Raw genomic sequence first — 27,272 nt, 5'->3', positions numbered from 1 at the left:
TGCCTACCTACCAGAAGACATGAGATAGGAGCAGCCAGACTACCCTGAGGCTTGTAGGCCAAATAAAGAATCTTGACTTTTGGTGTAAGAGCAGTGGGAGGCCACTGAACGGTTTTTAGAAGAGAGAGAATGTGACCAGATTAACATTTTCTAAAAGTTCAAGCTGAAATGGGGAGAATGGACTCAGAGGAGGAAAGAACGGATGCAGGCAGAAGACTGGTTAGAAGTTAAGACTACTTAACTTCAGTAGTTAAGACTACTGAAGTAGTCCTGGCAAGATATGATGATGTTAATCCAGAAACATAAAAGTGGAAATAAAGAGAAGTAGATGGATTAGAGATTTATTTAGGAGTATAGAAATGACAGAACTTAGTAACAGTTTCAATATGTGAAGTGAGAGAGGAGAACATTTCAAAGATGACTCAGGACTCTGGCTTGCACAATTAGATGAACCCTGAAGTTTCAAAGAAAATCAAATTTTGTGGGAGAAAGGGAGAAGAAGTGAAATCACAGGTTCAGTTTGGGGTATGTTAAGTTTGAGATGGTTTTACCATGTGTAAATGGTGGTAAGACAAGTCCAGAGCTCACAGGAGAAGCCTGGATTCAAGACATGAATTTCTGAGTCATGTGAAAATACACAGTGAGTTGTGGGTAAAGATGAAATAATCATCTGGGGAGAGAAAAGACCTGGGGAAAAAAGGATGGAGGCATGAGGAATTCCAGCATCTAGTGGAAGAGGATGAACCTGAAAAGGAGACTGAGAAAGAATAATCCACTAAGAAAGGGAGAAAACTAGGAGAATGCTGTCACAGAAGCAAAGGGGAAGAAGTTTTAAGAAGAAGAAAGTCCTAAATAGTGTTGAATAATGCTGAGAGGTAAAGTAAAAGACTTTTTAAAGAGTCTGTTGAGCTTAATAACATGACAATTATTACTGCTCCCAGAGTTTCAGTGGTACAATTAGAGGGAATGATAGTGGTTTGAATATAAATCACATTAGAGGGTGGAGGAATGAGTGGTATATACCATGGTGGTTATGAAATAGTCACCTTCCTGAAGAAGACTTTAATTTGAGAAAGGAAAATTTATATAGAGACTACAAAAAACAGACATAATGCCACTAATTAGTTTTACTGATCTTTTAAATGCCATAGAAATCCAGAAAAGGCAGGCTCAGGGTGACTGGGTTAGCTAGGGAAGTCGTCACAGAGCAGGAAAACCTTAAGCAGAGTATTTTTAAGTGCAAAATTTAATGACTGAAAAGTGCTCTACTGAGGGAAATTATGAGAGGAATATACAGTGTGTGTGTGTGCTGGGGGATAGAGGTGGAAGTGGGATAGGGTGGAGTGATAAAAAAAAAAAGCGAGAGATACAGACATATTCCTGTTTTTTGATGTAAGCTCAACACCGAACAGACAACCTGCAACAGGATAATCCACTCCCTAGTCACTCTCCCTTTTTCTGCTGCCAACCTGTGGGCCTATTCATTTCTCATAACCGATTATACCAGAGGCTTGGTAGGGAGAAGGGAAAATAAGTGTCATAAATCAACTATGTTGCTTACTGCATTTGGATAATGCTGGTCAAAGGTAGGGATGTATAAAATCAGTGGCTAACGTGTAATTTTATATTTGTGACTTCTGAGGTAGTATAATAAAGTGGAAAACACAGACTTCAGAGCCAGAGGGAATCAGGTTTGAATAAGAACTCTATCACTTTCTATTCATGGAGCCTTAAGAAATGCAATTGGTCTTTTTGCACCCACTTTTCTATATGTAAAACTGGAAAAACAACGAGTTTCTTGGCAAGGCTGTTTTGTGATTTATGACTTAAGAGATGACATGATAGTATTTGCTTCATACTAACTGGTGGCTCCTACTGTTTTAGGAATGCTGTAATATGAGCGAAGACAGGAAAGACATTTCAAACAGATAACCTTGTATACCTAAGATGAGGTAATTTTATTTATTAGGGGGTCCTGATCTACATTTTCCTACTGGTATTTATCTAAAAACAAGTGAAAAGTACAAGACAGCATAGTTTACATTTGGGACCTTTTCTGAGATAAACATATTTGTCTCATAGATTTTTATAATTAATGATATTAAATAACTATTCAATACATATTTAAAGAGTAAAAAATATTCTTATTTTATGTTACTGCCAATTTTGTGAAGGAGAGAAGAGACAAAAAGGAAAATACCAGAAATATAAAAGCCAACTGTAGTTGAGGGAAAAAGAACAGAGGACAAGAAGAGCTAAAGGGGACAGACAGACAGAGACAAGATAGGCAGAGAAAAGAGCCAGTCAGAAGAGGGCCAACCAAGAGGAGAAGGTGCCCAGCCCTCTTCAACCCCTGCACAGCCCTCCCCTCACTTCTACTTGATAGTCAAAGTACTCTAAGCTGCCTGCTACGCTAAGCCAGCTCTTCTTTTGTCTGATAATGCCACTACCATCATCTCCCCCTACCGCATGTGGTCTCCTAATCAGTATTTAATTTGATAGGAGACTGGGCATATTGCTATACACTGCTCTAGGGCTCTCAGTAATTTAAAAATACAAAACAAAATGCACCTACATTTGCATCTGCTTAACTGAGAAGGACACCCTATGACAGAAATGAGGGAGTGTGCTTACAGAACACTGGGATCTTCTTTGGAAACACATTTTTAGAGGTGCCTGTGAGGAACGTTATCATTTTAAGAGAGATAAAGAGTGAATGATATAATTTAAGAAAATACGCCAAAGGATAAATTAAATTAAATCAAGGGGAAAACCTCAGACTCTGAGATGACTAACCCCAATTTATTTAGCGTGTTTACTTACTGTGTGTTGAGGGCCATCTTCATTATCCCTCATGTAGAACGGCTTGAGTGCTAATGGATAATTAATGACAAAGACTGGTATGTCGCCACAGTGCTTCACCAGGTATTTTTCATGTTCAGTGTGTAGATCAGCACCCCACTGTAATGAGAAAAAAGAAATTACCAAAGGAGAAGACAGAGCTGAAATATACAATGTGGGACCTAAAAATAGCCTGTATCAGTGCCAAGGGCTTCTTTTCCCTGAGGATCAGGGATGTGTGGAACCGTCTGCTGAGGTTACACAGATAGAGAAACTAGAGAGAGATGTGTGAACAGAACATTCAAAAGCCTGGAAAGATGAAAGCTGGAACTAGTAGATAAACACTGTGCTTTTCTGTGCCCCATCTGAGGGAGCAGCATTTAGCAGACAAATAGGAAGACACAGTATGCTTTCCACAGTGCAGAAAAGCTGATTCAGAATCATAATTTTTATTAATATTGGCCAGAGCTGCTTCTACAGTTACTGTTCCTAAGTCTCAGGAAATTAAATGATGAGAGATAATATTCCTAATACTGAGTCTATCTTTGGCTAGCTGGCTTCTCCCAGTGAATTTTTTTTTTTTTAATAGAAGAGTCAACTAATATATCAGGTGCTCTTTGATGAATATTTAATAACACTGTTCATCTATTTACTCAGCAAACACTAATGTGCCTATTAAATCCCAAGTACCATCTAGGTACTGGAAATAGTGGTAAGGAAAACAAAACCCCTAACTTCATGAAGCTTCTAGGGTAGAAGACAAATATTAAATTAAAAAATTATACAAAGAAATCAATTGATTATAAATATAATAAGCACAGGACACTCATAACTTAAGAGAAAATCTAACCTAACATCGAACATCTAACTGGGAATAGAACTGGTATAAGCAGTAGTTTGAAGACAAAGGTATTATATTCTTAACATTATCTTATTAGTCCCCCTTGTCTGGCAGTATCTTAATTACAGGAAAGAAGCACTGGCAGAGAAATAAGGAGACTTGCCTCTAATATTATGTGCATGGTCACTAGATCATGCTGTCTTTCCAGACCGATATCCTTGCCAATAAAACAAAGGAGTTCTGGGAAAAAGCAAAAACATAAAACTCAAGTGTTCTTCAAAGTGGGTCACAAATTAGAAGCCTCTATAAAGTTCAAAGGAAAAAGAAACCTGTTTAATGTGTTGCCTAAACTTATTTGATCACATAACCTCTTTTGTCTGTCAGCTGATAACATCATTCAGAAAATACTTTGAGAAACACTGAACTAGTTGATTGCTACACTGATATTCTATTCTATATTCTACGATATTTCTAAGGAATTTCATCTTTAAACTTGAGAAACTTCTCTATAACTCCTTTTGTCACTGTTAATCCAAATGATATAATTCTACTTCAAAACAATTTTTCAGTCTATATATGTCAACAAGGTTGGGCAAACATCAAAAAAACCCAATGAAATACTGCATATTGCTAATAAGAGAAATAAGGTTATTTTAAAGGATTCTTAATGAAATCAGATAAATATGAGAAAGAAATTTTCATATATATATATCCTACCTCTGGAGTGAAGGTGAAGTTCTGGGATGCCTGCTTTAAGATCTCCACTGCCTCAGTGTAAGAAATGCTGGAGAGAAAAAGGGTAAAATCAGAAAAAGGTCTATACAATGGGTTGTTGTTAATTAGTGCATCTGAAAACTGTAAAAGGCTTATTTTCATACTGTTTTTTCAGATCACACATGAGTATCAAATGATTGCTGGGTTACCAGGAATGATTATAAAAAATGATTATTGATAATCAGGAATTATGGCTGATTTAATCTTATCAGAGTCTGAGCAGTGTGAAGAGAAATGGCCACTCAATCATCACACTTGTAGTGTACACGAAGAAGCTAGTCACTCAAGAAAGTAAAGATTTTCTCTGAATGCATGTTATGCTAATGCCTGAAAAGGTGTGAAATACTGAGACTGAAAGAGGAAAACTCTCTCCTGAAAGCTATCACTCATTCACCCAACATATACTGAGCATTTACCATGTTCTAGGCCATCATTCCAGGCACTGGAGATCCAGTAAATAAATACAAAGACCCTGCCTTTATGGGGGGGGGGGGGGGGCGGGGAGAGAGAGAGAGAGAGAGGGAGAGAGTGTGTGTGTGTGTGTGTGTGTGTGTGTGTTAGAAAGATAAATAAACCAGAATAATAAAATGTCAGGAAGCTACTGGTGCTATGAAATAAACAAAGCAAGACAAAAAGAGGGTGTGTATGTATGTATAGAAAGATAATAAACAAAAATAATATAATTCCAGGGAGCTACTGGTGCTATGAAGATAAACAAAGCAAGGTAAAAAGGGGGTGTTTGGTGTACTATTTTAGATAAGATGGTCAAGAAAGGCCTTGCTGAATTGGTGACATTTGAACAGAATCCTGAATGAAGTAAGGAAATAAACCATATAAATATCTAAGGGAAAGTATTCCAGGCAAAGGGAACAGTGAGTACAAAACCTGCAGTGAGGAACAGTTTGGCTTATTCAAGGAACAAAAAAAAAAAGCCAATGTGACTACAGCATATTGAATAAGGGGAAGAATGCCAGGAAATTAGATGGGAAAGGTAATGAGAGGTCAAATCCTATGAACTCTTTCAGACCATGGTAAGGGATTAATAATATATTCTAGTATTGGAAGATTGTTCAGGAAAAATACCACTGGTTACCTCAGTAAGAAATCACCATGCCTAAAGCAAGCCAAACTAAAAATTTAACAGTTTGAATAGGTGATATATGCATATGGTTAAAAAAAATCAAGATGAATAAAACAGTATACATCTTCATTCCACCCCTTTCACATAGCCACTTAGTTCCTCTCCTCATATACAATCACTGTTACTGGTTTCCTGTGTACTCTTCCAGAGGGCTTAATGCATCTCTAAGCAAATACTAATACTCAATCTCCCCTTTTTATAGATGGCAGCTGCAGGGTAATGCTACAGCACGTGCATCATACACACTCTTTTAAATCATTTCTTGCTCAATATATCTTGCAGATTTACACATTAGTATATGAAGAACTTCCCTGGTGGCTCAGACAGTAAAGCGTCTGTCTACAACGCGGGAGACCCGTGTGCAATCCCTGGGTTGGGAAGATCCCCTGGAGAAGGAAATGGCAATCCACTTCAGTACTACTGCCTGGAAAATCCCATGGACAGAGAAGCCTGGTAGGCTACAGTCCAAGGGGTTGCAAAGAGTCAGACACGACTGAGTGACTTCACTTTCACCATATGAAGAACTTTACCTTTTGAACTATTACATAACATTCCACTATGTGGATATATCCTAATCAGTCAAACCAGTCACCTACCAATGGGTATTTCAGCTGGTTCCAATCTTTTGTTACGGCAAATCATGACCGCATATATCTAATTTATGCTTCCTGGACAGCTCAGTTGGTAAAGAATCCGCTTGCAATGCAGGAGACCCTGGTTTGATTCCTGGGTTGGGAAGATGCCCTGGAGAAGGGATAGGCTACCTACTCCAGTATTCTTGGGCTTTCCTGGTAGCTCAGCTGGTAAAGAATCAACCTGCAATTGGGAGACCTGGGTTCAATCCCTGGGTTGCAAAGATCCCCTGGAGAAGCGAAAGGCTGCCCACTCCAGTATTCTGGCCCGGAGAATTCCAAGGACTATATAGTCCATGGGGTCACAAAAGAGTTGGACACGACTGAGCGACTTTCACTTCAGTTCACATGCTCACACAAATTTTGAACATGGGAAAAACAGAACTGTTGGGTTCTAGAGTACTTGCATCTTGGAGTTTTTATAATTTTGAAAGACACTGCCAAAGATATCATCCATTCCCCTTTTATAGGGTTACACCGATTTATGCCCACTAGTAGTACATGAAGGTGTTTCTCTATTTCCTCTCCAACAGTATTTTGCATGATTAAAAACAAAAATCTACAAGCTTTCTGAAGACCTTTGAGCTAAAAAAATAACTTACCCAACCCAAACTTATTCTCTGAAGCAAAAACAAAGTTCAAATTTATAATAACTAACTGGAAAGAGCTGTGTCATTAAGTACAAATAGACCTCCCGAAGCTATGTTTTGAGTGATAGGTTTTTTGTTTTTTTTTTCCCATTCTGTTTATTTATTTATTTATTTTTTTGCTCTTAAACTTCCACTGACTATTTTTTATTTTTTTATTTATTATTTTATTTTATTTTTAAACCTGAAACACTGTATTAGTTTTGCCAAACATCAAAAAAATTTTTAAGATGGAAATTCTATTCAAAAGAAAATCTAGTATTAAATAACACATAATTTCTAAGTTAGAATGGTGCTGGTGTTGATAGTAGTAATGCTTTTTAAATGAGCACTTTATAGGAGGGAAATTGAAGCATAGAGAGGTTCAGTAATTTGCCAAAAATCACTCATGTAAGTAAGAAGTAAAGCCTGATGTGCTGACTTCAGAGTTTAAGCTTTTAACTCCTGAGATAACGCCTAAACCACTTGCAGTTTCATATGTTCTATTGAAACAAAACATAATGGGCCCTGGGTTCTCCCTCTGACTCTACCACTTACTAGCTATGTAAATCACTTCATCTCAATGAAGAGTTTATAAACTGTCATCTTTATTTAAAAAAATCTAAAAATACAAATGTTAAAAAATTAAGTATTTACACTTATAAAATAAGGACACAGGGCTATACTGTCTTAAGCTTTTTTCTGCTTAGATATTCTACTGTTCTGTTCCATCAATTACTTGATATGATCTATTCATTATACTGAGAAATATAAGAGCAGTCAAAAAGGGAAGCACTAGAATCTTGTACCATTGATACGTTACAGGTACAATATCAAGAAAAAAAAGACTCTTTGTGTCTAAATAGCTCTCCTTATTCTAAATGTTCTACTATACTCTGCCTATACCTTAAGTTAAGGCAGAACTTTCAAGTTCAAGTTACAGTTCTGACACTGGATATCCTTGATGGCCTTCAGCAATTCTCTCTACTTTTTCTTGGTTATGCACGCGTTTGTGCTTAGTTGTGTCTGACTCTGTGTGACCCCATGGACTATAGCCCACCATGCTCCTTGGTATATACAGGGAATAATATTTCTTCTCCTTCCCAGAAACTATTTCCAAAGTGCTTTGAACTCTGAGAATCATGTACTCTGAGAATATTCCCTCTGGTTGTTCCCCCTTTTGTTTCTAGCTGCTGGGACGTCTCTTATATGCTAATGAAGCCAACAATGCATTTCAGAGGATTTCATAATATTTTAACTAACGTCTTTAGATGTTTTGTGGGAGGGTTTTCAAGTTATTGAGTTTTTGACATACTGCTTAAGCAGCATTTGGTCATTTCGACAAAATTACTCAAGTTATCACTTTTGTGATGAGAAAACTGAAGCTTAACTACTCAGAGTTGTTGTGAAGATAAAATGAACTTCAGTATATGTAAAGTTTATCACTGTCTGATACATAGTAAATATTCAATAAATGGTGGATATTTTTCCTCCATCTAAGATCTTACTCATTAGATAGGAGCTGGATAACTTCTCTTAAGATCTGCCTGATTCTCTGTTTCCAGCACAGATTCCTCGAGATGCCCAATTTATTTCTTTCCTTATCTACTTAATTAAAAATTTTATCAATATACTTATGTCCAGAACTCTCCTGTACACTCCAGATCTGGACACTCAAACTGCCTACCTGACATCTACAAACGGACATCTGAATGGATCTCAATCATAATGTGACACCTCAAGGGAATGAGCCTGTTACCACCCCTCCTCTCTCCACAACCCCCCTGCTACTCCTTCCTCTGTCTCCATTTCCATAGCTATGTAAGTCAAAGGCTTTCAAGTCACTCTCTTTCTCTCTCACTCTCAGCAAATCCTGTTTGCTCTATCTTTAAAACCTATCCTGACTAGGACCATTTCTCTCCCCCTCCACTGTCACCATCCTGGTCTATGATGGTTAACTTTATGTGTCAAGTTGGCTGGGCTGCAGTATCCAGATATTTGGTCATTTATTCAGGATATTTCTGAGAGGGTGTTTTTGGGACGAAGTTAACATTTAAATCAGTGGATCCTGACTAAAGAAGATACCCTCCCTAATAACATCTAATTTGAAGGCCTTACTAGAGCAAAGAATGGCCTCCTCCAAGAAAGAAGGAATCTGCCAGCAGGCTGCCTTTGACTTGCTCTTCGCTGAGTCTCCAGCCTTCAGATTTTGCATTTGCCTAGTCTCTACAAATACATGAACTAATTCCTTAAGACTTACCCATATAGCTAGTTCTCTTACTTTACTTTCTCGAGATCTTTACTCAAAAATCATCTCAGTGGGATCCTCCCCACCATGCTATCTACCATTTCTATCTCCTCATTCTTCCTATGTCATATCTTCTATCTCTTTTTTGGTTTCTCCCCCCTAAGTATTACTCATTTTCACAGATGATATGTTTCACATTTTTATCTTGTTTCTTGGCTATTATTATCTCCACCAGGAATGTAAGCTCAGTGAAGGCATGGAGTTTTATCTACTTTGTTCATTGCTTTAAAAGCAGTTTTTAGATGCTAGAACAATGCCTGGCATATAGTAAATATTCAGTATACATTTAAGTAAAGAAAAAGTCTCCAAAGCCTTCACTTTTACTTCACTGTCCTTTGCTTCTCTACCACAGGGCTCTTGACTCTTCCCTCATTTGCTATTCCCACATTTGCTGCCTTCCTATTGGTTCAGGGTCAACAATTCATCACTTTTAACTTGTAGTCTGCAGGTCTAGGTTGCTACCTGATTCTCAGCTTGGTCCAACGTGCCAAGTTTTTCTTATTTCCCTCCTCAAGGATAGGCTGGATTCTTTATTTTCTTAGAACAGAAACCTGCTAAGTTTAAGATGGCAAGAGAAAAATGATACTAACTACTTTGAGAGACAATCTTTTATTCTTCAGAGTATCAACCTTGCTTCCTTGATACACTGTAAATACCCTGAATACAAAGTTTTTAAAAATTTGTTTTAATTGGAGGATAATTACTTTATAATATTGCGATGGTTTTTGCCAAACATCAACATGAATCAGCCATAGGTATACGTGTGTCCCCCCCAGTCCTGAATCCCCTTCCCCATCCTATCCCTCTAGGTTGTCCAGAGCACCAGCTTTGGGTGCCTGGCTTCATGCACCAAACTTACACTGGTCATCTAACTTACATACGGCAATGCTGAATACTAAGTTTTATGTAAATTATTTGTATTAGATATAAGAAGTTATTTGCTGTTTTTCCCATATCAAGTATGTGTTTCATAATAAACTGTGAAAAGAATAGCCTATCTGATTAATATGACTGGTTGACTAAACAACCAGTCCAATATCAAATGCTATATAATGGGATTACAGTGAAAATGAAGCAATAATGTATGTGCAGTATTTACAATATGGATTTTTAGGTTTTAAAAAATTGGCTTAAAAAACAGTTCAGAATATATTTTCAGATTTTAGGCAGCAAAAGCAAAGAAAAAGAAAGAAGATTGAAATAGAGAAAAACGGAGAGGCAAACATTACATGTATCTTAAAAGCATATTTTTTAATCAAGCTAGATTTTGATTACTAAAGCATTAGTCTGAATTGCGGTAATACAGCTAATAATTACCATGTTCATTTATCTTGCTAAGATTTATTCATTTATTTATTCATTCAACATTGATTATCAACTATGAACCAGACACAAGAACTATAACTATCATTAAAATACAAGTGTCCCTTGAGTCTAGGGAGTATGATAAGCAGATAAACAAACAAAAAATTTAATACATAATAAATTATGATAAATATGATGATAAATTATGAATAAAGTTCAGAGAAAGTATAATATCTACTTACATTAGAAAGTTGTTTTTTAGCATATGTTCTAATCTGTCCTTCGTAAAAAAAGAGAAAAAAGAAAATTTAGTAAATGCAATTAGAGTCATTGCCTGTAATTAACATAGTCAGAGGGCTTTAAGCACAAAACTAATTACCTTTTGGCCAGGAGCTAAGAATTTGTGACAGAGTTCAACATCTTTAGGACAATTTGAGAGAACTGTCATTGCTGTAGTCTTGAAGAGGCTCTCCATAACCTAAGAGAAATGATACAGAATTGCCTGACATGTTAAGTTTCATGAAAAAACCAGTTTAGGGCTCTGCAGGGACTATTCTCCAGATTTTAGCAACTCTAAAGCCACCTCATGCGAAGAGTTGACTCATTGGAAAGGACTCTGATGCTGGGAGGGACTGGGGGCAGGAGGAGAAGGGGACGACAGAGGATGAGATGGCTGGATGGCATCACTGACTCGATGGACTTGAGTCTGAGTGAACTCTGGGAGTTGGTGATGGACAGGGAGGCCTGGAATGCTGCGATTCATGGGGTCGCAAAGAGTCGGACATGACTGAGCAACTGAACTGAACTGAACTGAAAGCCATTAGGCCTCTTACTTTCTGAATATACTGTAGCAAGCTAATTCAGTTTCTAGACTGATTAAAAGAAACATCACAACTTCTTCTCAGAGTAGGAGGGGAAAAAAGAAAGAAAAAGAAAATGTCTGAAGTTTTTGTTAACAGTTTCAAAAGCAGTAATGAAGTGAGCTGTAAAATTAACAACTAAAACAAATTGATGCCTCAATTTCAGTCTACTCGCTTGTAGAATCAGAGCAGTAATGGTACCTGTTTTACAGGACTGCTGTGAGAATTAAATGAGATAATACATGCAGAAGACTTAGCTCAGTGCCCAGTTCAGAGGAGCACACAACCAGCATCAGTTGTTGTGAAGAGTGGAACATTCTGGAAAGTGCTTCATTCAGTCATTGATAAATTAAACTAAACTTTAAGATTATAGAAGCAATGAGATCTAGCTTCATCCAAATACATACATTTTTGCTCTGCTAAAGTATAAAGTAAAAATAATACAGATCAAATATGACACAAATCAGTATATAAGATTTCATTCTACCAGGGGTGTCTGTAAGTCTCTCAGGGGAAAAATTTGTTCTTAGAAGAAAAAAGTGACGGAATGGAAAATATTTCTAAAATATTTTTAATCCAAACTAAAATTCTTCTTTTGAAGTCAATGAGATCATACTGTGATTTCCAAATGTGTCCCCATAAAGAAATACATATTAAGTCCAGGCTGCCCCACCAGACAGTTGTCTCCCTTTCCTCTGTGAATCACCAGACACCCTATCAATGCTGCAAATACAGTGCGGCTATATAAGTGTCTGAGTAATTTAATCAATCAGCTACAGGAAAGAATTTAATTATCAAACAACAACTAGTTAGATTTATGTACGTATATAAAATATTTTGGGCTTCCCTGGTGGCTCAGTTGGTAAAGAATTCACCTGCAATGCGGGAGACCTGGGTTTGATCCCTGGGTTGGGAAGATCCCCTGGAGGAGGGCATAGCAACCTATTCCAGTAATCTTTCCTGGAGAATCCCCATGAACAGAGGAGTCTGGCTGGCTATAGTCCATGGGGTTGCAAAGAGTCGAACACGACTGAGCAACTAAACATACACATAAAATATTTTATACTTCTCTTTATATTATTTTATATTATACATGTATTTTATAGAAAAGTAAGGAATAACTTGATGAAAGAAGAGCAAAAGGAGGCTAAAGATGTTCTACTTTGAGGCTACATCACCTTCAATCCAGCAGAGAGATAAAGAACTAACTAAGTAACTAAATGATTTATGAAGGGTTATATCTCTCAATCACTGAAAAAAGCCAATGTATTTTGGGAGGAAAAAACACATAAATTGGAGAGTATGCTTACACTATTGAGAGACAAAATACACCTATTTGCAAGATAAAGACTTTGCCACTAGGCTGGTAAAACAGTATCTTTGATGAGCAGTATATTTCCATGTGAAGAAGAAAACCACTGGCTCTTCTAACCTTGACTTTCAGACTATGTTTTATGAATATATTAAAGAAAACAAGAACTTAACTGAAGAGTTAACATAATCCTCAGAGGTTTTAAAAACTGTATTATTCAATAGCACTGAAATATCAATAGTACTGTTTAAGTGTTTATACTTCATAAGAGGAAAATATCCCTTGTTACAATACTGATTTAATATTTAAGAGACTGCTCTTCATCAAGGTAATAATTTCCACAGAATTCAATTTATCAAAGAGAGAAAATTAAAACAAGCAGAAGATTACTTTGGGAAGAACATATTTTTTTTTTATCTTTTGGAAAAGGTTTATATTTCAATTAATCAAACTATTCAACAGTGTATATGCCCGGAGTATCACTCAGTAAAGTAGCAAATAATTAAGAATCAGTTACAGAATACATAATTATAGAGCAAAGATTATAATGTTTAATTAATTCTAACATAACCATGTCTATTGTCTTTATGAACTTTCCCTCTGGTTTTATGTTGGGGCAGTGGAGAAGCAGGAGGTACAAGGTGTGGTTCCATTCTCTACAATACTCTCATCGCCTGAGCCAAAGAATAATAAAGAATTGGGTGGTGAGCTAAAACTAAAAGGTGATTAAGGAATTTTACTGACTCCATGAGGCTCATATTCTGAATCCCTAAATCTGGAAAGGCATTACTCAACAGTGTTACTATTAACATTTTTGGCCAGACAATTGTTTGTTGGGGGCGAAGAGGCTGTGCACTGTCGATGTTGAACAGCATCCTTAGCCTTCACCCACGAGATGCCAGTAGCAACCAGTCTTCCCTATTCCTCCACCCACTCCCTGGTAGGGACAAACAAAAATGTCTCTGGGGAACACTGCTCTAGAGAAATCAGGGAGAGACAGTAAAGGAGTATATGTAATTAGACACTGTGGGGTGTGGCCAGAACACCCGCTCAGGACCAAGATCTTTATCTGCTGGGAATATTAACTGCTGATGTTTCATAGTTGGGTCCTTCTTCAGCAACTGTCCAGACCAAGAGTGCTGTCTCACCCACCCAAAGTTATAACTTGTCCCAGGTTATCTCGTGTCCAATGACTGGCTAACAGGGGGAGGCACTTGCTTTCCCATGGGACAACCATGAAGGGCAATTCTAGCTTCCAACGTCCTCACAGAATTGGCAAAGGCCTCTGTAAACACATCACACTTCAACTTTTCCTTCTGTTCAGTAGTGCTATCTTCCTTTCCTTTCCAGATATTTCTCTATAGAGCATTCCCCAGTACTATCTACACACAAATCTCTGCTTTAGAGTTTATTTACTAGGAAATCCAACTTAGGATAATAAAATTGTGACTCCATTCTGTTAAGAGGAAAAGGTAGTATTTCTGTTTTAAGTGGAATTGGGTCATTTACTGGGTGAGTAAGAGTAGAAATGCAGGTCAGGAAGAACAGTTAGAACTGGACACGGAACAATGGACTGGTTCCAAATTGGTCAAGGAGTACGTCAAGGCTGTATATTGTCACCGTGCTTATTTAACTTATATGCAGAGTACATCATGAGAAACGCTGGGCTGGAAGAAGCACAAGCTGGAATCAAGATTGCCGGGAGAAATCTCAATAACCTCAGATATGCAGATGACACCACCCTTATGGCAGAAAGTGAAGAGGAACTAAAAAGCCTCTTGATGAAAGTGAAAGTGGAGAGTGAAAAAGTTGGCTTAAAGTTCAACATTCAGAAAACAAAGATCATGGCACCTGGTCCCATCACTTCATGGGAAATAGATGGGGAAACAGTGGAAACAGCGGCAGACTTTATTTTTTTGGGCTCCAAAATCACTGCAGATGGTGACTGCAGCCATGAAATTAAAAGACGCTTACTCCTTGGAAGAAAAGTTATGACCAACCTAGACAGCATATTGAAAAGCAGAGACATTACTTTGCCTACAAAGGTCCATCTAGTCAAGGTTATGGTTTTTCCTGTGGTCATGTATGGATGTGAGAGTTGGACTGTGAAGAAAGCTGAGCGCTGAAGAATTGATGCTTTTGAACTGTGGTGTTGGAGAAGACTCTTGAGAGTCCAAGGGACTCTGCTAGGAAATCCAACCAGTCCATTCTGAAGGAGATCAGCCCTGGGATTTCTTTGGAAGGAATGATGCTAAAGCTGAAACTCCAGTACTTTGGCCACCTCATGCGAAGAGTTGACTCATTGGAAAAGACTCTGATGCTGGGAAGGATTGGGGGCAAGAGGAGAAGGGGACAACAGAGAATGAGATGGCTGGATGGCATCACTGACTCGACAGACATGAGTCTGAGTGAACTCCGGGAGCTGGTGATGGACAGGGAGGCCTGGTGTGCTGCAATTCATGGGGTCGCAAAGAGTTGGAAACGACTGAGCGACTGAACTGAACTGAACTGAACTGAAGAGTAGAAATGAATAGAAGAATTGATACAAATTTCTAAAATAAACATATTGTAATTAGAAAATCAAACTAAGATATTAACCAAAATGGTAATGGAGAGAGGATTCATAGTAACAGTTAACAAATTCTGGGTACTTACTAAGTATCAGGAACTATCCTAAGTGCCTTATAATATTATCTGCCTAATCCTATGAACTACCCCATGAAGTAGGTATTATTATTCCCATTTTCTGGATGAAGAAATTGAGGCTCAGAGAAATTAAGTCCCATGTCTAAGGTCACACAGTCAGTAAGTGATGGAGCTAAGAATCAAATCCTGGCCCATCCAACACCAGAGCTATGTTCTCTCTATTGATTATGGCCACAGCCTCCTGAAAAGTCTCCCATCCCTGTTTTTATCTCCTCCTAAATCATTCTTCATCATGCTGCTAGACAGATATTTCTAAACTGTAACTCTGACCATGGCCTTTCCTCACTAGGAACTCTCTCTCCTTATCTTTTGTATTAAGTTCAAATCCCTCAGCATGGCATTTAAATACAAACTCTATCACGATCTGACTCTTGACCATCTCTCCAGCTTCATTCCTGTTCCAGAGTTCTGGCAGCTCCTGTGGATGCTTTCTCATATTATAGCTATAGGCATGTTTCTCTAACTATAAAGATGCTTTGTTTATTTGCTTAGCAAATACCAAAAGCTACTATTTACTAAGCCTGCTTTATGCAGACCCCATACTTAGTGCTTTACACTATATACAGTCTCTCATTTGTTGTTGTTGTTCTACTTGGTGACTACTAAGTTGTGTGTGACTCTTTGCGACCCCATGGACTATAGCCCACCAGACTTCTCTTCCATGGGATTTTCCAGGCAAGAATACTGGAGTGGGTTGCCATTTCCTTCTCCAGGAGATCTTCCCGACCGAGGGATAGAACCCACATCTCCTTCATTGGCAGGCAGATTCTTTACTACTGAGCCACCACTGAAGCCCACTCTTTCATTTACTTCTCACAATAAACTAATAAAATAGCTACTATTTTTCTCATTTTACAGGGCAGAAGCTAAAGATCACTATGGTTAGGTAACATAGCAAAGTTAATGGCAGAGTTTGGACATGAACTGAAATCGGTATGACTCCTGTTCTTTAAACTATTACACTAACAGCATTCGGTAGATGTTTATTAAATTAAGTAGTTCTCTCTCTCTTCATTCTGTGAACACCTGTAAGGCACAAATGTCCGAGGTAAAAATGTATACAGAAGCATTTTAATGTCACAGATGTCTGATATTTAGAAACTATTTTAAAACTTGAGTACCTACCTGCATGAGATCTTGAAGGCTCTCCAGAAAAGAAATCTCTGCTTCTACCATATAGAACTCTGCCAGGTGCCTCCGGCTCTGAGAATTCTCTGCTCGGAATGTTGGACCAAAGGTAAACACTTGAGTAAAAGCTCTGCAATTCAAGATTAACAGTATAAAAATAGGATTTACATGATTAATTCTAAGTTTTAAAAATATTCAGTGAATGCTTTAGGAAAAAAAAGTTTTGTGCCTCTGTCTCGTCCACAAATCCACACATATTAGCTGCTATATTTCTTTAATGGGTGATAATAATAGTTTCATTAAAAATGTTACATTTATAGAAACCATTTTATCCCAAAGGAATTTGCAAATGTTTTACAAACCCTACAGCTTACTAAATATAGACTTATAACCACTTCTGGGTGCACTCCACTGCAGCTGCCTTAAACAGCAGACAAGTACATTTCACAGCAATTGAGAACAAAGTCAAAGACAAATACCATAGCCCAAGAAGCCACACAGAGAATCTAGATAGCAACAGTTAAAATCAGAATTTCATGTGGATGAGGTGAGTCAAGTATTTTCTAAATATGTGAAAAAGGAATATCAGATCTGCATGGCAACTTGCCTTGTTAGGCTTACTCAAGTCCTTTACGCCCACTCAAGAGTTTTATTCAGTGTTGAATGACCCCTGACATTTGAGGGGTGGGGTGGATTTTGAAGAACTGTCTATTTTAACTGTGGTTTTCAAGAAGGACTATAGCTCAACAACATAAATGGAAACAAATTATTTTTTTTATGTCCTGCAGAGAAGTGGTCATGATACCTTCATTCTGTAATATTTATAGTGCCCTTCATATATGAAAAAGGTTAACAACTGGGACTAGATCAAGCATGTATGAACAAATGAGTATTTCATGAGCCATGTAATCTTTGAATTGTAAGGTTTGGCTGGAGCAAAACAAGAGATTTGGGGCTCCTTAGCTGTTATCCTGAACACTCTTCATTTGTCTGTCATCAGTCAGATAACATTAAGATCAGAAAATAGTACAGAAAACAAACGGGTTATAGATATCAGGGTTTTTGTTTTGTTCTTTAAGTAAAAATACTCTAGAAAATTAAACAGTAAAAGAATAATACTGGAAATTATGAGATTTATTTTTTCTTTCAAAGGCCATTTCAGCTAAGGCCTAGTTAGTAAGAAGCTTAGGAATTTATGTTTTGGTTCTACAGTTACCTTCCCAAGACCACAATCATTTAACCTCTGAGAATCCTAGTTTTTCACGGAAAAACAAACAGTAAAAACTCAAAATTACTACAGTAACCTCTCCCAAAATTCGGATCCAGACTTGCCTACTAGAATGTTTCTGAAAACACTGACCCTACCTTGTCCAAAATGAAAACTCCTGTTCCCCAAAACAAGAGAAAAATAAAATAGTGAACAATCCTGGTTTTCCTTTCACATTTTCCCCAGTTCTATTAATCTCAGTTAACCCACCTCATCACCCAAACCAGATCCCCATCTCCCTCACTGCTCACACGTTTCCTATCACATAATTTCAACTGTTCATACCTAGGAAAACTCTTGCAAATCTAGAGACTATCCCTTCCCCCTCCCCAAACACTTGTTTATTTGCTTGGCTGTGCCGGGTCTCAGCTGCAGCACACGGGATCTTCAATCGGATCTTTGTTGTGGCATGCAGGGGCTTTTAGTTGCAGCATGTGTGATCTAGTTTCCTGACAAGGGATCAAACCCGGCCCCCCCAGCATTGGCAGCATGGAGTCCCAGCCACTACACCACCAGGGTAGTCGGGACCCTTATTTCCACAGATGCCATCTTAGTGTCATCTCTTGTGTCTGGCTCCTGCCTTTCTTTCACCAGTCCCAAGTTTTCAAATTCAAATCTGACTATATATCAGCCCTAATTTAAAAACCTTCAACGGTTGCCCCCTGCTCAACGGTTAAAATTCAAACTCCTAACTTGGACCGGACCTTCCTTCCCAAAGCCTTTCCTCCAACACACTGAGGACACTCTCCTTACATGCCCTGCATGCCTTAAGGCCTTTTCATTGGCTATCTTCTGTCTGTAGTGCCCATCCCCTGTTCCTCCCTTTCCAATGGCAAATCTCCATCCATCCTTCAAGAATTGACTTAAATGTCACTTTTTCTTACCATATGTCCCCAACTTTATTGTTTCCTCCTTTATATGACTAACATTTTGTTTATGTATTTATTATATAAAACGTTATCACTTAGAAATATAATTATGCATTTTGTATCCTTTCCCCTCAAGAAACTGTGAAATTTCCTAGAGCAGGAATAATGTTTTATTCATTTTTGCATCTCCAGTGCCTATGATAAAACAGGTGCTCTAGTTGAATGAATGAGCAATGATGATGATGACAGGCTCCCTCAGCTGTGAACTGGAAAAGCACAACACCCTCACAAACAGTAACATTACAAATAATGCAAAGAAAAATACTCAGATGTATTTTACCATGGCTGTCACACAATAACTAAAATGGATCAGAAAATGTAGGTCTGTCCCAACAATAAATTAAAAAATTACAGGGCCATGAGTTTCCAATATATGACTATGCAATCTCGAGGAAGGCTGGCAACAGTATATCTAAATAAATAAAGTGACATTTTTTTCTGGCACTGTATCACAAGAAATTGCATATACAGATGTGCACTAATGACAAAGGATATTCTACTGAGATTTTCCAGGGCATAAAAAGAAACTCCATGGTACAGGAGAAATTTACTTTGAAGGCTCTAAGAAAGACTTCTAAGAGATGGACAGCTATCATCCTGAAATACAAGGAAGGCCAATGGGATTGCTGTTTAGAAGTGACACATTATATATCAAGGTACTAGATACAGAGAAAACAGTGATTTCTAAAAGTACTACAGATTCAAGTCACAAGGGCATCTGCTTCTCACATGGATAGGGAACTCTAAGATGAGCAGCGTCAGTGATTTTTAACAATGGTTAACGATTTTCTCTCGCAATAAATATAGCGGTGCTTCCGAGGTGGCTCAGTGGTAAAGAATCCACGTGCCAATGCAGGAGACGCGGGTTCCATCCCTGGGTCGAGAAGATCCCCTGGAGAAGGAAATGGCAAACCACTCTAGTATTCTTGCCTGAAGAATCCCATGGACAGAAAAGATTCTTGTGCTACATGACTCTTGCAAAACAGTCAGACACAACTTAGCAACTAAACAACATAAAATATAGAAGAAGATCGGGGATTTTTATTTTGGTAAGGATCAGATTCTAATTGTGGTGCCCAAAAGTTAAGTATTTCTCTAATACAGTAAGTAAAAATCAATGGTCATGGTGCTTCCTCTGAATTACCAGAAGATAAAATGAGCCTGGAATGCATGCTGAAAATTTCCCTAATTTTGCATCTAGTCTTTAAGCAGATAAATGTTTAAATAATTCAGTAAAGATCACCCTATGTAAGCATCCAGTGTTTTTTTTAAATTAATTTATTTTTTAACTGAAGGATAATTGGTTTACAGAATTTTGTTGTTTTCTGTCAAACGCATGCGAGTGACAGTGGTCACCGTTGTTAGCAAGTGTTCCTGGTGGACCAACCATTAGTTGTGAGAACCGTATAGTTAACTCCTTTATCATTAACTAAATATATATATTGTTACTTCTATTTTTCAGGCAAAGAAACTGAAGTTCAGAGAGGTTAGGAAACTTCCCCCAAAGTCATCGAGTCATAGCCTAATAAGTGGTGGAGGCCAGATTCAAATCTAGATCTGACTCTTAGTGATCATAGCCTTAATTGTGATATTAAATTAATGATGCTCACAGCCAAATATGGACAAACCCAGGAAACAGGAGAGAAAAGTTTGTAATATGTGCCTGCCCCTGATCCCCTTTCTCAAAGATAGCTAGGGTGAGTGGTTTGGTTTATTGTGAATAGCTTATTTATGTGTTAAAATCTTAGCTCTCTAAAATAGGTTGCCGTCATGCAAATAATGAGAAGATAAATTTTAATCAATATTTTGTAACTTTCAGCAGGTCATTCAGCCTTTCTGGTCTTCAAATTCTTACATGAGTGGGAGATAGGGGCAGTTTGGCATTATTCTCTAGTATCTTTTACAATAATTTTGTTTCTAGGTCCCTGTGAAATTGCTACGTTTTAAATTTATGCTGATTTCCTTTTTTTTCTCTACCTTCCACACACATGCAAGTGGTTTGCAGCAAGGCTTGGCCCAAGCAATAGTTAAAATAAGATCTGAGAACAAGGCCATTTCTAAAATAAGATACAAAACCAGGTGAAAGGCCAGTACTGCTGTGAGAAGAAACTAGCAGAAAAAACACTCGGCACTAAGAATCATTCTTGTGCCAAATTATGGAGAGAGGAAAGCTATATAAGGAAAGTCCATGAGCTTGGAATTGATATTTAAGATAACAAAAGTACATTCAATACACATCAACTAAGATAGCTACAAAAATGGCTTTTTAAAAATAAAAAGTAAAGTTACCAAAAATAGGTTCTACAAAGGTCATTTTCTCCCTTGTGTGGAATTTTATGAAGCCCTAAATTGGCAAGTGGATTATTATAAAATAGTCACTGATTGCTTGGCCACTTATTCCTTCTGGCCCTAAAATTTAAGAGCTAATCTTTTGAAAGAAAAGAGGAATTACTGTTGTTTTTAGCTGAGGAAGAACTCATCACTTAGCATAAAAGGGATCAGCAACTTTCCCTAAGGCCACCCACTTCAAACCTATCACTTCTCGACTTCATTCAGGAAATGTTCATTGATCTCAAGTGAACTCAAAGACAGCTTTAAACAGGCTTTTAAAACAATCTTTGTCAAGTGGTATTCCCATCATCCAGAAAACAATCAACTATTTTGCTACTGCTTTGTACCCACTGGGTTAGCAATTCTGTGACATATTTGTCATTCACTGCTTCTACATGCCTAACAGAGTGGACACCGGGCACCTCCTTTTCAGCTTTCCCCTTTCCTCTATCTTGCAATAGTACATTTGGTGGAAGGGTTTATAAAGAGATGGAGCTCTCACCACTTCATTAATTCTTATCAAGACATCCTAGCAAGGAGGCACTCTAAAATCTAAAAATGTCTTTATCATTATTGCTAAACATTTCTGCAAAATTAATTTTATTATGTCCTGTTGTAATTGGTTAGTTGCTAAGTTGTGTCTGACTCTTGTGACCCCATGGACTTTAACCCACCAGGCTCCTCTGTCCATGGGATTTACTAAGCAAGAATACTGGAGTGGGTTGCTATTTCCTTCTCTAGGGGATCTTTCCAACCCAAGGATCAAACACATATCTCCTGTATTGGTAGGAGGGTTCTCTACCACTGAACTACTAATATGTCCTAAGTATCTGATTTAGAACTGAATTTGAAGTCCAAGAAAATTTAATCTTAATTATAGGATGAGAGTCAAAGTTTGATAGAGCCTGACAACAGACTTGCTAAAGGGAATGGAGAGTTGCCTCCTCTGATGAGCATGTGAACTGGGGGAGGGACATTCAGCAAAGGGAATACAAATCACACAGGTCCTGAGGTAGGAGAGAGCCTGACATCTTTAAAGACAGAAGTAGGCCAGCAGCAAGATGAATGGTAAGAGATGAGGTCAAAGAGGTAGGAAGGGATCAGGATCAGAACACAGAGGGTGGTCCTTGTAAGCCACTGTAAGGAGAGTCTGGATTTTATTTACTACTCCTTGAAATATCTAACATTGTATTTTTCTGTTTTTCTGACCTCCATCTCTGCCTCCTACATTCTACACTAGCTGTTCAACAAACACTGCTAACTCACTTCAGTCGTGTCCGACTCTGTGCGACCCTGTAGACAGCAGCCCACCAGGCTCCCCCATCCCTGAGATTCTCCAGGCAAGAACACTGGAGTGGGTTGCCATTTCCTTCTCCAATGCATGAAAGTGAAAAGTGAAGGTGAAGTCGCTCAGTCGTATCCGACTCTCAGCGACCCCATGGACTGCAGCCTTCCAGGCTCCTCCGTCCATGGGATTTTCCAGGCAAGAGTACTAGCATTCTTCAAACTTAGTCCAAGAACCTCTTCTTTTCCCCCTGTATACATTTTCCCTAAATGACCTCACCTCAGTCATTTAATTAATTTTCAATTAATTACCTGTTGGCATACACAATTCACCAATTTGTATCTCCGGCCCAGACTTCTCTAAGCTCTAGAAGCACACATTCAGCTCTACTCAATCTTTCACTTATCTCAAATAGAACTCATGCCTTCCTGACCCCTCACACTGGCTTCAGTCTTCTTCCAAGTTTCTAGGTCTATCCTCCCATTAGGTACACCATGTACTACTGTTCACAGAGTTTTTCAAAATTTTTTAAAAATGACATATATGGACGTGACTATTTGCTTAATGTCCATCTTTTTCACTAGACTGTAAATTTCATGAGTGACCTTATCTATTTTTTAATTCATTACAATATAACCAGTTCTTAACCCAGTGCACAACACACAGCAGATAATCAAAACTTGTCAAATAACTCATTTTCTATAAAATACGCTGATGCCCATAGTCTGAATCTTTGAAACAGCACTGGGATGGGGGTGAGGACAGAGGAGCAAGAAGAGGAAGACATTAAACAGAACATCAATTACTAAGCAAAAAATTCTGCTATTCCCTGAAATAATTTTTCACAGAAGGCACTCGGAGATAAAAGAATCAGTTTTTTGAAAAGACTCCCCACATGTTAGTTTTCGTTCTATAGGCAACAAGTACACTTTTGAAAAGTACTGGAACAGAAGAACTCTAATTAGCCAAGACTTTACTTTTTGAGAAACTAAAATATAACCACACGAAAAAAAGTTTCCCTAAGTCTTTTTCTATGTAAACGGAGAAGCACTTGATGTTCTGGCTTCTGCCAGAGTGGATACCAACAAGTTAAAACAATTATTGTCATTTCATCATTCCTGCAATGATGGACTTTTCAGAGGATGGACTATATGTAGAAAATAGCATGTTTCCCCCAAGGATCAAATTTTGCGAAATTTTTTTTTGCCACTTTATTTTTTTAATTGAAGGATAATTGCTTTACAGAATTTTGTTGTTTTCTGTCAAATATCAACAAGAATCAGCCATAGGTACACCCATATCCCCTCCCTCCTGAACCTCCTTCCCTATCCTGAGTCATACAGCAAATTCCCACTGGCTATCTATTTTACACATGGTCATGTAAGTTTCCACGTGACTCTCTACATATATCTCACCCTCTCCCTCCTCCCTTCCCCCCAGGTCCAAAGGTCTGTTTGCTCCATTGCTGCCCTGCAAATAAATTCATCAGTACCATCTTTCTAGGTTCCATATATATGTATCAGTATACAAAATCTATATTTCTCAGCATTTCTGATACTTCACTTTGTATAATAGGCTCTAGGTTTGTTCATCTCATTAGAAATGATTCAAATACGTTCCTTTTTATGGCTGAGCAATATTCCATTGTATATATGTACTACAGCTTCTTTATCCATTCATCTGTTGATGGACATCTAGGCTGCTTCCATGTTCTGGCTATTGTAAATAGTGCTGTAATTGACACTGGGGTACATAAGTCTTTTTCAATTTTGGTTTCCTCAGGGTATATGCCTTGGGGTAGCATTTCTGGGTCATATGATGATTTTATTCCTAGTTTTCAAAGGAATCTCCATATCATCTTTCATAGTGGCTGTATCAATTTGCATTTCTGCCAGCAATGCAAGAGGATTCCCTTTTTCTCTACACTCTCTCCAGCATTTATTGTTTGTAGGCTTTTTGATAATGGCTATTCTGACTGGTATGCCTATTTTTCTGAAACTCTTCACAAAAATTGCAGAGGAAGGAACACTGCCAAACTTATTCTATGAGTCCACCATCACCCTGATACCTAAACCATGCAAAGACACCCACAAAAAAGATAATTACATGCCAGTATCACTGATGAACATAGATGCAAAAATCCTCAACAAAATTCTAGCAAACAGAATTCAACAACACATTAAAAAGCTCATACACCATAATCAAGTCGGGTTTATTCCAGGGATGCAAGGATTCTTCAATAAACACAAATCAATCAGTGTGATATACCATATTAACAAATTGAAAGATAAAAATCATATAATCATCTCAAGAGATGCAGAAAAAGCCTCTGACAAAAGCATCCATTTATGATAAAAATGCCTCAAAAAATGTGTAAAGAAGGAATCTACCTCAACAGACTAAAGACTATATATGATAAGCTCACAGCAAATATTATTCTCAATAGTGAAAAACTAAAACATTCCCTTTAAGGTCAGGAACAAGACAAGGATGTCCACTTTTACCACTATTATTCATGATAGTTTTGGAAGTCCTCGCTACAGCAATTAGAGAAGAAAAAGGAATGAATGGAACGCAGATCAGAAAAGAAGAAGTAAAACTCTCACTGTTTGCAGATGACATGATACTATACATAGAAAACCCAAAAGAAACTATCAGAAAATTACTAGACCTAATCAGTGTAAAAAGTCGTAGGATATAAGGTCAATACACAGAAATCACTTGCATTTCTATAAACCAACAATGAAAAATCAGAAAGAAAAATTAAGGAATCAATCCCACTTACCACTGCAAGAAAAAGAATAAAATATCTAGGAATGAACCTCGTAAGTAGGCAAAAGAACGGTTTATGGAAAATTATAAGATACTGACCAAAGAAATCAAAGATGATATCAACAGATGGAGAGATACTCCATGTTCCTGGGTAGGAAGAATCAATATTGTGAAAATGACTATACTACCAAATGTAATCTACAGATACAGCACGATCCCTATCAAATGACCAATGGCATTTTTCACAGAACTAGAACAAAAAATTTCACAATTCAAATGGAAACACAGAGTCCCTGAATAGCCAAAGCAGTCTTGAGAGAGAAGAATGGAGCTGGAGAAATCAGTTTTCCTAAGCTCAAGCTATACTACAAAGCTACAGTCATCAAGACAGTATGGTACTTGCTAATTGCTTTAACTGTATATTTGTCCTCACATTTTCAACACGATACTACAACCATCTTTTCAAAAAAGGTATACATTTTGTCAAATGCATTTATTCGTGCCTAGATTATCCCTCCTGTAATCTCTCATGTTTAGTAGTCCTTGTACTGAGAGAATATACGAGAACTTTAGGTACATGCACCACATAGTATTTACATGTTATTTAAGTCTATGAAGATTCAAAGGCTACCTTTTCTGAAATCTTATACTATAGCGGAAGATGAGTCATTGTGACACTGAACTATCAACAATGTCCTGGGCTCCAGTCCTATACTGACGAGCCTTACTTTTTAAAGGTCATCACGGTAATTAATCCAAAGCCTGTAATCCAAAGCCCTAAACTGAAATTCTGGCTGCTGCTGCTAAGTCGCTTCAGTTGTGCCCGACTCTGTGCGACCCCATAGACGGCAGCCCACCATGCTCCCCCATCCCTCGGATTCTCCAGGCAAGAACACTGGAGCGGGTTGCCATTTCCTTCTCCAATGCATGAAAGTGAAAAGTGAAAGTGAAGTCACTCAGTCATGTCTGACTCTTCGTGACTCCATGGACTGCAGCCTACCAGGCTCCTCCGTCCATGGGACTTTCCAGGCAAGAGTACTGGAGTGGGGTGCCACTGCCTTCTCTGAAATCCTGGCTACTCTGCTTATGAACTAGCCAGGTTAACTTCTTTGAGATTGAATTTTTCCATGTGACAATGAACTTAAGTATACATTTGTCATGGGACTACTATAAAGATGAAAGGAAACAAAATATGAATAAAGCTTAATGTAATGTAAACTTAATGTAGTATTAATTAATGTAATTAATATGGTAAGTGGTTCAACAAACGGGTTAAGACTATTTTTTGGTCTCTTTCTGTTTATGCCTCCTTTCTTTCCAAAGGTCTATCGTTCTCATTTCGTTGGTCTCAAAATCTCTTTATAACTTTCAATCAGTGCAAAAGAGATTTTATTTATGTAGGCTATGTCTACCAATATTTACTATTAAAACTGAGAAATTTTTAAACATTGTTCACTTAAAAACAAATGATACACCCATCATGTCATAAAAACATCTTTTTAATAAGACTTTATAAGAGGAGTGGCATTGTTTTATATTTTTGTGAATTTTCTTCATATCTGGCTTAATAGAAGACAGCTGGATTCTCATATCTGCTTATGCATTCAATCTATTGTGTTATCATATGATAACTGGAAAACTCACTGTATACTCACGAAAGAATAAAAATGAAAAGAACAAATACTGGCTTAGTATTATTATGAAAATAGTTTTCATTTAAAAGGACTTTCTGAAAGGGTCCTGGGCAGGGAGCAGACAAAACTTTGAGACCCATCACATTAGGCAATGATTCTTAATGCTACGCTATGCTAAGTCACTTCAGTCGTGTCCGACTCTGTGCGACCCCATAGACGGCAGTCCACCAGGCTCCCCCGTCCCTGGGATTCTCCAGGCAAGAACATTGGAGTGGGTTGCCATTTCCTTCTCCAATGCATGAAAGTGAAAAGAGAAAGTGAAGTCACTCAGTCGTGTCCGACTCTTAGCGACCCCATGGACTGCAGCCTACCAGGCTCCTCCATCCATGGGATTTTCCAGGCAAGAGTACTGGAGTGGGGATATTTTGAAGTTCTACATGTAATTACTATGTGAACTCCTGATTAAGCACTGCTGCTCCTGCTGCTAAATCGCGTCAGTCACGTCCGACTCTGTGTGACCCCATAGACGGAAGCCCACCAGGCTCCTCTGTCCCTGGGATTCTCCAGGCAAGAACACTGG

The 27,272-nt window shown here is 38.0% G+C and overlaps 1 protein-coding gene across 10 annotated transcripts in view; it reads right to left on the bottom strand.

Annotated features, from left to right (window-relative positions):
- NARS2 (asparaginyl-tRNA synthetase 2, mitochondrial) overlaps window positions 1-27,272 on the bottom strand; it is a 136,587-nt gene that overhangs the window by 12,633 nt on the left and 96,682 nt on the right. For 9 of the 10 annotated variants that reach the window (XM_044943442.1, XM_044943443.1, XM_044943441.1 and 6 more), the window contains 5 exons: window positions 16,472-16,604; window positions 10,848-10,946; window positions 10,711-10,748; window positions 4,400-4,466; window positions 2,824-2,961 (listed from right to left, as the gene is read on the bottom strand). In XM_044943442.1, coding sequence (XP_044799377.1) covers window positions 2,824-2,961; window positions 4,400-4,466; window positions 10,711-10,748; window positions 10,848-10,946; window positions 16,472-16,604 — 475 coding nt within the window. The remainder of the gene's footprint in view (window positions 1-2,823; window positions 2,962-4,399; window positions 4,467-10,710; window positions 10,749-10,847; window positions 10,947-16,471; window positions 16,605-27,272) is intronic. The other variant, XM_006077399.3, reaches the window with a different exon arrangement.

Source organism: Bubalus bubalis, chromosome 5 (assembly GCF_019923935.1).
Source record: "Bubalus bubalis isolate 160015118507 breed Murrah chromosome 5, NDDB_SH_1, whole genome shotgun sequence".
Taxonomy (NCBI): domain Eukaryota; kingdom Metazoa; phylum Chordata; class Mammalia; order Artiodactyla; family Bovidae; genus Bubalus; species Bubalus bubalis.
This window is presented reverse-complemented; position numbering and strand designations above follow the sequence as displayed.